A 10913-nucleotide genomic window follows, 5' to 3' on the forward strand; every position below is an offset into this window, starting at 1 on the left:
CTGCTTATTGCAGGGCGAACTGGACTTTAAAGATCCCTTCCAACCCAAAATATTCTATGATTCAAGTCTTAGGAAGTCCACAACTGTAAAAACTCTACTGCTACCTTACCACACCATTTGTGATCTCAGCAAAGGATTACATCAAGGATTTAGTAAAAAGGAAAAAAAAAAAAAAAAAAACCCGAAAAAAAAAAAACACCTTACCACACCATTTGTGATCTCAGCAAAGGATTACATCAAGGATTTAGTAAAAAGGAAAAAAAAAAAAAAAAAACCCGAAAAAAACACAACGCCAAAACCACAAGTTAAAAAAAAACAAATCCCAAAAATCAAATGCTGCAACTGCCAATAACTAACTCTGTACCTCTAGGTTCTCTAAGCTTTCTCAGTTGCCCAAGACATGTCCTGGCCTAAGTTTCCCAGGTCCTCCTGGCTGTTGTTTTGTTCTTTGGGAACTGAACAAAACTAATATTCTTCCAGTTTCTTTTGAATACCACAAACACTCCACATATACAGAAACTTAACATGAGAAGATTAAAAACGCCAGTCAAGCCTTTGAGGATTATTAAACACAAGGTATCCAGGCCTGCTGGATGTAAATTTTTAGACAATGCATTCTAAATATTTCATGTTCCTTGGGGACACCTGGCTTACAGGGCAGCTCTGCCCGCTTCCACCCCACTAGCAGGTAGATGCCCACCGTGCTTTGCTAGCTTACTTGCACATTTGCTTGTGCCCTTGCAAGGTCACTACATCCCAAAGCACTCATGCAGCACAGCTCTGCACTGCACTCCTGCTGGACATAACCTTACAGACAGGAGTGAATTACAACCTACCGTATTCCAACTGAGGAAGGGGGAGATAGGGCCAAGACTGAGTTATTGGCAACTACAGTCAGTGCAACTCTTGTGCTCCAGCAGAGACTTTCTTATGGACCCTCCCTAAGGAGCTTAAGCAAGCTGGAGCCTCTGCTAAGTGTGAAAGGAGGCATGAGCTCTATTGCCCAGCCCAGCATGAAGGATTATTTCAGTACCTGGAATTTGGTCCAGCAGCTTGGGCTGCAGAACTGGTAGACAACTCGTTCTGTCTTGTTGTAATAGCAGGGTTCAGATAAGCTCTTTCTGCAGAAGCTGCAGGGTCTAGGGGGACCTGATGAAACAGATAGGAATTGGTGAGGGCAGCAGCACAGGACATGGGACTGGATTCTGAGGATGTCATGCAACCTACTCACTCCTCCTCAGTATGTCAAACTATTATCAAAAAGCAAGGGACAAGAACACCAGGAAACTAAGAGCTAGATTCTGCTAGGATAGAAATGTTAAACACAGATAGAGAACAGAGTGGTTCAAGGAAGGAATCCTGGCTCTACAGGAATTTGGACAAAAGAGGCTGCAATACTTGCAGTAGAGACCATACCCATTCCTGGATGCCCTGGTACTCTGTGTAATAAGGCGGCAATGCCAGCACAGAACAGCACTACAGCTGCTTCCTGCATTCTCAAGAACAGCAATGTACACCACATCTCAGTAGTAAGATGTCTACATGTTACAAGGGTGCCTCCCTCTCCAAAGCTCCTTCTACTTGTCTGACTGAACTCCTCCCCAGGCAAGCAGTACACCTTCTTTCCCGTCCCCTCCACAATCAATAAATAGTACCAAGGAAGAAGTTAGAGTGAAGAGGTGACTGCCTGCCTGTACGTAGGTGTTCTTACCAACCAAGCCTGACTGCTTCACTTTGTGGGAGGTAGTGCAGCAAATGGAGCAGAACAGGCCCATCTTGCCACTGCGATCCACATTGGGCAACATGTCAAAGTTCTTGCACAGCGTCTTGCACCACATGCATGGGTAGACCCGGGTGTTCTTCTGCAGACACAAAGCAGAACAGAGTTGTTAAGGGAGACCGTCACAGCTGGCAAGTTCGGACTCTCATATCTCACCCCACTACTGTATCCACTACAGGGCAGCTCTCCCACAGGGAACACCTGATGCCACAGCCAGGCTCATAGTCTCCAAGTTCAGGTGGTGGTAGCAAAAGAGGCTGCCTGATCCTCAGGAATACAGAGCTTGGCGATCCCATCCAGACAGTTAAGTGAAGCCTGCTCAGCCACAGAGGAACACATCCAGGCAGGCTTTGGGGACACGTACAAAGGAAGCCAGGCCATGTTAACTGCATATACCTGTGTCATTGCACAGTCCAGCTTACTGAGTGCCTGACCCAAGCTTAGGTCCAAGATGGGACCCCCCCTCCCCCCATTTTTATAAATATAAAATAAATCCTGTTTGCGTGCTTCAAAGTTTCTCCACAGTAACCTCAAATGTTTTGTCAGCAATAAAATCCAAGGTGATTCAAGTCATCTGCTATTTATTGCACAATGTGCCCTGTGCCACACTGTGCAAAGAAGCTGTGTGGCCACAGATATCCCCCACCCTAGGCAGCTGACTCTACACACCTTCTTGTAATTGTTGAGACAGGCAGAGTTGCAGAAGCGTTTTTGCTGGCCTTCATGGAAGAGGTACTCCAGGGGCAAGCCTTTATTGTAGATGTAAAGTCCACAGTTGTCACAGCAGTTGGTTTTCAGCCCCTTGGTTGCCCGAAACTTGGTGAAGCAGGCATCGCTGCAGATGCGGTGAACCACATTTCCATTGCTGACCTCATGCTGGATCTGCAGAGACATCATTGCTGTTACCCCCCAAAACACCATGTGCCTCCTTCTGATGCATGTGTACCACTACTACCACAGTCCTTGGGATAACAACCTGTTATACTAAAGCTCGGCTAAATACCATACTGGAAGTGGTGGTGGATTCAAGCTGACCTTCCTTGCCAAATGTTAGTGGAGCAACTGAGAGAGTGGAGTGGCAGGAAGCAGTGAGCTTCAGGGCAGGGAGAAGCAGAAGCCTTATTTCTTCTGCTGGAATAAGGGCTAGTTCACAGTAACATGGAAGGACCTGGAAGTGAGCCCAAGCCATCTCAGGGGCTGAGGCCCCACACCACAGTAGAACCTGGCAAACACCCTGTGATGGTCCCAGGGCCAAGTTCTGCAGGTCACAAGCACCTCATCCAGGACATGGGAAGGACAAGGGATTTGTTACCTCTCCAGGTTTGTGGCAGACACTGCAGCGGCTGGTGTCTGAGGCATCTGCGGACTGAGGTGCTGGTCTGTGCTGTTGGGCCTCATAGAGGGAGAGGCAGACAGAGGTGCAGAACTCATGGAAACTGCCGCCTGAACCAATTTGGGCAACCACAGAATCCTTAGTGTTCCAGATCTCCCTGGGGATCAGGAGGTGATGTGTTAGTGCAGGGATACACCAGACCTGCCACGAAGTAACAGGATGGCACACTACAATGCACAGGACTTTCTGGTGTCATAAAAGGGTGTCAAGAACTGTCTCACAGCAGCTTCTGTCCCGGCCAGAGGGATGGTATCTGAAGACAGAGCATGCAGGAGGTTGTTTTGAGAGGAGGCTGGGATATGGGGCACTGAGCCTAGTGACAGGCAGGAAAAGGCAAATAACGTGAAGGGGATATAGGGATCATGGGATATGCAGTCTGTGAAGGAACACATGAGGCAGCAGCTGGCAGTGGGCAGGAATGATGTACATGAATCAGAAGCATGAAGGTCACAGGAATAGTGACTGGCAGGTAGGGCTGTGGGGTAGGTGAATGAGGTTACAAGCATGGGAGCATTGAGAAAAAGGAAATGAACACACACTTTTTACAGAAGGTGCATATTTTCTTGCCAGGTGGTTTTTTTGAGAAGGTGGTGAGACAGGAGCTGGAGCAGAAGAGCTGAGGAAGCCCTTTACGCTGGTAAGCAGTTTGGCCCTTCTGCAGTGGGGTCCGGCAGTTGGCACAAGTCATTTTGGTGACGGTAGAGCGGGCAGCTCGCTGAGCCATCTGAGTGCGTAAAGACATGCGAGTTGAGCGTCGGGTACGAAATGGAACAAAATCCTCGTCATTGGGATCATCCACCATTGCATCAGAGTCTTCGTCAGAGACCGGAACTGCAAAGCAGCACAGAAAGACGCAAAGAAATCCCTCATTAGGAACTGAGACAGAAACCTCTGCCATGAGACACATGCAGGGGCTTTCTGGGGTCACACTTCTGGAGTCCCTTAACATGCTTTGTACCTGTCTGGGTGGAATGATAAAGGGACCCTTAAAAGATACTCTGTTGGAATTGGAGATGAGTTGGGAGATTGTTAAGCAAACTGGGCTAAGTACAGTTCCTCTCTAGGAATTCATTACTTGCCAAGGTTGCACAGAACAGCAGACAACCCTCCATGAACCATGACTTTAAAGGGAACAAGTTGAATCACCAGCCTCCAGCACAGGCAGGAAATGAAGAAGCACACACAACTACCAGAGAATGGCAGGGTGATAACCAACATCCCTCAGAACAGCAATTTCACATGCTTCTCCAGGAAACCCCCAAAACGCAACCTTCCTTCAGACAGCCTGCTGCCATAGAGACAAAGGAAGAAAGTTTCTGGCTGAGGAGATTGAAGATGGATTTTCTGTGAACAGCCCCAGAGTCTCATCCTCTTACTTGGTGCTTGGTGTCCACGCTGTAAAAATACTCCCCTCAACCCTCCATTCAACCTAAGTGCCCTGAGAATGCAAGGCAAGTACCCCAGGATGAAGACTGACAGGGTGGAGGGACCTGTCCTGTGCAAGAGGAAAGTCTGCACGGAAGCTCAAGTTGCCACAATACTCACACCATGAACCACCTGCCAACAACGGGTCTGGGCCCTGCTCCTTGGCTGAAAACAGGCATTCGCCAGCCCTAGTACTCACTGCTCTCAGAGGAGTTCACAGTTTCAGGCCTGGCAGTTTCTGATCTTCTGGCTCGTTCGCTTCTTTTCTGCTCCTAGAAAACATTAAAAAAAATATTTAGGCTAAGCACCTGTTAGGACAACCATTGATAAATATCCCAGATAATGGTGGAGTTCCAACTTTTGGCATTTGCTTTCTCAACAACCAGGCTTAAAACGGATAACGCTCTACAGATACCTGACTGGAGCTGTCTAGATGGGAGAGAGCAAGAGTAGGCTTATGAGAATGACATTTCACCTGGGGGTAGCAGAGACACACTGAAGTCACCTTACAGCACAGTGGCACAGGGATCACTCTGTCACAGACGACATGCAAACTCATTCCCACCGGGGTAACAAGACAGCCAGTGGCCCTCATGGAGCTTGACTATGGCCATCACCCTCTATGGTCCTGCAGCATACATACTTGACTGCATTCTCCTCACCTTCTCAGCTGGCAGCTCTCTTCGTTTCCCAGATAGGCTGTCTCCTGGAATAGAAGCATGGAAAAAGCTTGCATATAACATCTTGCCTTTCTCCAACAGAAGATGGCATGTGTTCTTCAAATGCAGCCACCCTTTGGGTCAGTCTGCACATGAAGTCTCAGACAGACCTGGCTAATGACCATGGTTCTGGTGGTGATCAGACACAGGAAAGCTCCTAAACCCCACACCTGTTGTTAGACATCCAAATACGCATCTTGGGAGGAGCCCTGTAAGGGGGAGACCTCTCTGCACGGGGGAGGCATGCTGGGCAGTTGCCTCCAATTGCTTCTGACCAAGACAGACCATGTCCTGAAGATGGCTAGTCTGGCCAGGGGGACTTTGCCTATGGGAAATACCTTCTCCTGGTGACCCTCAACTCCAGCAAAGACTGCAGTGAAGAAGAATGTGAGCTAAGATGGATGCACAGTCACAGCTTTATCAGGGAAGCTCATAGCTGATGTAAACATTTAAATTCAGAGTTAAACCCATGAAAGCCAGAGCAAGAGTTTGTGTGCACCAGGGCAGTAACTTTCAGAGCATTATTCCCTGTAAGCAAGACGCTTTCCCCAAATCTAACCCATCAATAGCACTGACAATTTCCATTGCAGGGGATGAAGGGAAAAGCTGGAGTGAAAAACAGACTCCAGCTTCAGCAACGTGCAGGAGGATGACCTCCTGAGCAAAAGGAAGTCAAGTTCTGCAAAGATAACAACCTACCTCTTGGTGGTGAGGCTTCCTGAGCTTTCAGCACACTACTTTCTTTAAGCAAGTTGTTCCCACCACCATCCCTTTTCTCTGCCTGGTTTTCCTCCATGGACTCAGAGGGCAAAGCCACAGTACTGTTGTCCGGGCTCAGTTCCACCTCTGCTTCCCCTGCCAGCCCTTCTCTCTGCATGGGTGAACTTTTCCTTGGTGCCTTCAACCTTGTCTTTTTTGTCTGTTTAAGACTGAGTTGTGGTGGGGCTATTGGTGGACTTGAGGATTGTGCTGTGATTTCTTCCATGTCTGGGGCACTGCTGAGGTCCCCGGTGTCAGGAACAGGCTGTCGGGGTGATTCAGGGGCACTGTAATCAGACAGTGCAGGAACAGCAGCAGCACCATCTTCCTTTAGGTCCCCAGAATCATTTTTTGGTGCATCTTCCACTTCTTTCCATGTTTCTGGAACCAGGGCTTCTCTGGAGAGGGCAGAGGAGTCTGCCAGTCGATCTTCCACACTCTGGGAGGGGTGTGCTTTATACAGCCCATCCAGATTCTCTGATTTATCTAGCTCCATCAAGTCAGCAGTTTTATCCAAGTCATCTAAGACACCAGGTTTCTCCAGCATATCCAAGACACTAGGTTTCTCTAGAACGAGCTCATTTGATTTGTTTAGTTCAGACAGGCTGTTTGCTTTCACTAGAAGGTCCAAGTCCCCATCTGCAGTCATCTGCTTGGATTGATCCCAGTCAGGAGGATGAAGAACTGAAACTTCCTGGGTAGAAGCTGTTTGGGAACCCAAGAGATTTTCCCCAAACTCCACGTCAGCAGGGAGATCGCCAATAAGCGGTTTGTCAGGCAAGGACAGGGGGTCCAAAGATCCTGAAAATTCACTGGAATCCATTTAGAAGATTGCAACTGGAAATGAGAGAGAGAGAGACTTGCAAGTTAATGAAAAGTGGTCTAACATGGTACATGAATTGTCCACTGGAGTAAAACAAGGCCTGGTAATACTGCTAGCCACATCCAGGATACCAGCAGGTCAATCAGACCTGCCCCTGAGTTACAAAACTCTTAAGACAAACAGCAGCAACAGGATGCAGCAGTCCCGTACAGCAATTTTTGGAAACTCCACACACCTCACCACAGCATGGCAAACAGACTTGCTTATGCTAAGTGACACAGTGGGGTATCAGAGATTACTTGAGGACTAACTCAAGAGGCTTCACATAGCTGTTTTGTGGTGTGTAATACCCTCTTCCTTGTCTTCCTTTCTATCTCACCAGACCCGATAATCTGGTCTGTCCTTTCTCCTGATCTGTTCTCACGGAGCTAACACATCTTTTATTTTTAAAATAAAAGAACTCCCTTACAGAAAGAACTCCCTTACAGAAAGAACTCCCTTACAGAAAGAACTCCCTTACAGCTCTGTAGCCTGTGCCTGGAACAGGATACAGAATGGCAAGATGCACGTTTTTTGTCAGAGGACAGATACAAACCATGTTATAGTATAACTACAGCTACAACATAGCCCCAAAACTATGTGGGCTAATATTCAGACACAGAACAATTGGAAAAGCTTAAGTTAGAACCAGGAGGAATTCTGGAGGGTAGCAAAAAGAAAGGTGGTAAAGCCCACGATGTTAAAAGCAGTCATAAGAAGCCAAACATAGAGCAAAATAGACACGAGCCTGCAAAATAGAGTCAGGAAGAAAGACCAGTGCGACTTTGCAGGGCACAGCCAGCACACGCGCGCAGGAAGATGTGATGCTGATTGCTAACATCAGCGGGACAAAGTTACAGCCCAGGTCCTTACGGCTGACATTACCATACGACAGAAAGGGTAAGACTGAGATGAGGCAAGTTAGCATTTATACGATACTAGCTAAAAATGAATTACACCACCTCAACGAGGTAACAGTTGACAAACTTAAGAGGGAAAGGGAAGAAGAGCTGGGGTCTACAAGTGGTAAGACAGAGTAAGGCTTGAAGTAGTATCATGTCCCCAAAACAGGCTGTAAGTAGGTACTACAAGAAAGGCCCTAGAATCAAAAGATGTGGCACCAACCTATCCTCCCCTGTTAGAGTGATTGTAATTCTAAATTTGGCACTAGTTGAAGCCCTGAAGTTGAAGATTCAGTATTCCTGTCTATTGAGGCTTACTATGGGCATAACTCATTTATGTCAACGAAGGAGGAAGCCTGAAATAATTTCACTGGTGATGGCCGATTAATTCTTTCTTTGTATCTTTCCCTCTGAAAGGATAATCAAATCTCACTCACAAATGGTTTACTCAGAACTAAACAGAGACCGTACCCAACTCAAATTTGTTTCAGCTGGAGTTTAGTTTAGCTGTAGCTTCCCTACAGCTTGAGTTCAAAGTCATTGCCCCTTATTTTATCAAAAAACACAGCGACATATTCTGTTTCACAGTGGCAGATAAGCACTGTTCACACAATCACTAACAGAAGCTTTGAAGATGTAATCTTCAAAGATGCTCAGCAAGTTTCACCACTAAAGACTGTGGTGATTCTGCCCATTTTAGTTGCAGAGGAGACAAGGCTTCTAGAATGAGCCCATTCCAAAGCAATACAAGATGTAATACTTGTTTTAGGGTGGCTGACAGAAAGAAGAATGAAGTGAAAGAGAAACATCTGAAAGATGCTAAGGATTTGAAGTAGGTGAGAACCCTCCCAAGATGATAAACACTTTTTTTTCTGATGTTCGGAATACAAATAATGCCTCCTTCTCAAAGATGTCCCCCACCCAGATTTCCAGACAGATAGCAGCCCTTACACAAATAAGCAGCAGAACAAGGAAAATTTATTTACAGGTATACTTAACAGGACTAACACACCCCTCGAATTCACCTTCAGGCACTTTGCATGAGTCTGCAATGAACCACAGAGGTGATACAGAATTACAGAACGCTAGGGGTTGGAAGAGACCTTGAGAGAACATCTAGTGCAATCTCCTGCTAGAGCAGGTTGCACAGCAATGTGTCCAGGAGGGTTCTGAAAGTCTCCAGAGAAGGGGACTCCAAAGCCTCTCTGAGCAGCCTGTTTCAGTGCTCTGTCACACTCAGAGAAGTTTTTTCTGAGCTTCACAGTAAGTTAAGCTGCCAACTGAACCTGCACTTTACCTCTCGTAAAGACTCTCCTCACTTTTTCCAACAGAAAAAAAATAGCTTATTGTTCCTGGCAAATGTTGAAACGATCCACCACAAGCCATCACCTTTTTTATTCCAGGTCCATCTAATACAGAGCTCAGTCACTGGGCTCTGGTTGCTGGTCTGCTTGAAATCTTCCTCTTTTCCAGCAATATACCTGGCAGTAAGGAGAGTATGTTAGAAGATGACTTGGCCAAATAAAGAGGAGGCAGTGTGCTGAAATCCTGCACGTTACAGTGGATACAACTGCACTATTGGACATTTCAAAACTCCTTATGTAGGACGCGGCACCATCCTCTTCAGAGTATGCAGTAATAGATATTCCTGGGATGCTCAAGTTCAATGACTGAAGTCCCCTGTGCAACAGTCTGAAGCAGAGTGCTTCCCAGGTAGCACGTAAGTTTCCAAAGAAGTGGTGGGACGGCTGAAGGTCCTCTCCCAGTGTGCAGGACTGGCATATAATGCAACATTGACTACTAAATCCAATACATGTGGCTACCAGACCTAACCTGCCCTTTCTGCCAAAGAAGGGGCACATGGATCTCCTCTCAGACTTGGAAGCCCAGAGAGAGACATCTCTGCCAGGACACTCAAGTACACCAAGTGTCTAACTGGGACTTTATCTAGCTCATTAAAGACATAAGTGGTGCTGTAACTGCACAGATCTTCCACATCTTGGTGACCTCAGATAACTATTAAAGAGGAATTACTAGCAGGAAATGAGGAGCTATCACCAAACATTCAATCAAAATCAGATAGTAAGAAAAAAATACTATTGTAACTAACATGTAACAATGACGTGAATAACTCATAAGCCTCTACTGCCCATGAAAGAGCACAGCCACACAGTTACTGCTTTCCTCTAGCAAAGGAACAGCAACTGCTTGGGTACCCATCCTAGATTTTTGCTCATGGATATGGATGCAAAAAATTTGAAGGCTGAAGGATTTATCTCTTTTTTTTCGCTATTAGAGATCATTTGAAATATGAAAAGCATTAACTAATAACCACAAAAATTAACACACAAATCAATGTTCCAGCTAATTCCTACCTACAAGTACGGCAAGACCTGAACAGAGCTCTGAAGAAAATTCCTATTTTTCGTGCCAAATTTTAGGATAAACAGTAACATCCAACCTAGTATTTCTTGATAAAAACAGTGGTCGCTACACAGTTCTATCAATAAAACACTAAGTAAAAACCAGCATGATTTTCAGTTTTCATTAACAATATTATATCTAGTAACAAGTATGGCAAAAGCTAACTTTTATTGCTGTGACTTATCTGAGTTTATCTGGGCAGTTGATAGCTTTCCAGATTCAAGCACTGCAAACATTTATTACAGATTGGTTAACTCATTTTAAAGCAAATGAATTTATGAATAATCACCAGTAAACTAAGCCCACTGCTAAGGACCAGGTTTCAGGCGAGTCAAAATTCTCCAGAAAAGGGCAAAAAGGATTTTGTTATTCACTAGTGTCTTTGGAGAGGCAGCTCTGAGCTCCTACCTGGCAGCCCACACTCAGTTTTCAAAGAGCACAAAGTCCATTGGTGGCATTCAGCAGAGTGCTGCTTGCACAGAGTACCACATTTGACCATTACTGTCTCATTCTTGGCTAGTGTTTATGCTTGATGACAGATACTGGAATAGCTGTTTCAAATAATAATAATAAAAAAAATCATCTGACGCAGTAATGGAAGAATCCCACCCCACCAACTACGGTTCAGAAAACACCTTCCAGTGATAAG

At 45.9% G+C, this 10913-nt stretch overlaps 1 protein-coding gene across 1 annotated transcript in view; it reads right to left on the reverse strand.

The window, feature by feature from the left end:
- ZMYM3 (zinc finger, MYM-type 3) overlaps nt 1-6899 on the reverse strand; it is a 22289-nt gene extending 15390 nt beyond the window's left edge. Inside the window, exons 1-8 of the mRNA XM_010138436.1 lie at nt 6017-6899; nt 5261-5304; nt 4798-4870; nt 3713-4004; nt 3093-3270; nt 2450-2662; nt 1712-1862; nt 1034-1149 (exon numbers count right to left, since the gene is read on the reverse strand). Of these exons, the coding sequence (XP_010136738.1) occupies nt 1034-1149; nt 1712-1862; nt 2450-2662; nt 3093-3270; nt 3713-4004; nt 4798-4870; nt 5261-5304; nt 6017-6899 (1950 nt within the window). The remainder of the gene's footprint in view (nt 1-1033; nt 1150-1711; nt 1863-2449; nt 2663-3092; nt 3271-3712; nt 4005-4797; nt 4871-5260; nt 5305-6016) is intronic.
- Between the last annotated feature and the right edge of the window lie 4014 nt (nt 6900-10913).

This window comes from Buceros rhinoceros, unplaced genomic scaffold (genome assembly GCF_000710305.1).
Source record: "Buceros rhinoceros silvestris isolate BGI_N320 unplaced genomic scaffold, ASM71030v1 scaffold12646, whole genome shotgun sequence".
Classification (NCBI taxonomy): Eukaryota; Metazoa; Chordata; class Aves; order Bucerotiformes; family Bucerotidae; genus Buceros; species Buceros rhinoceros.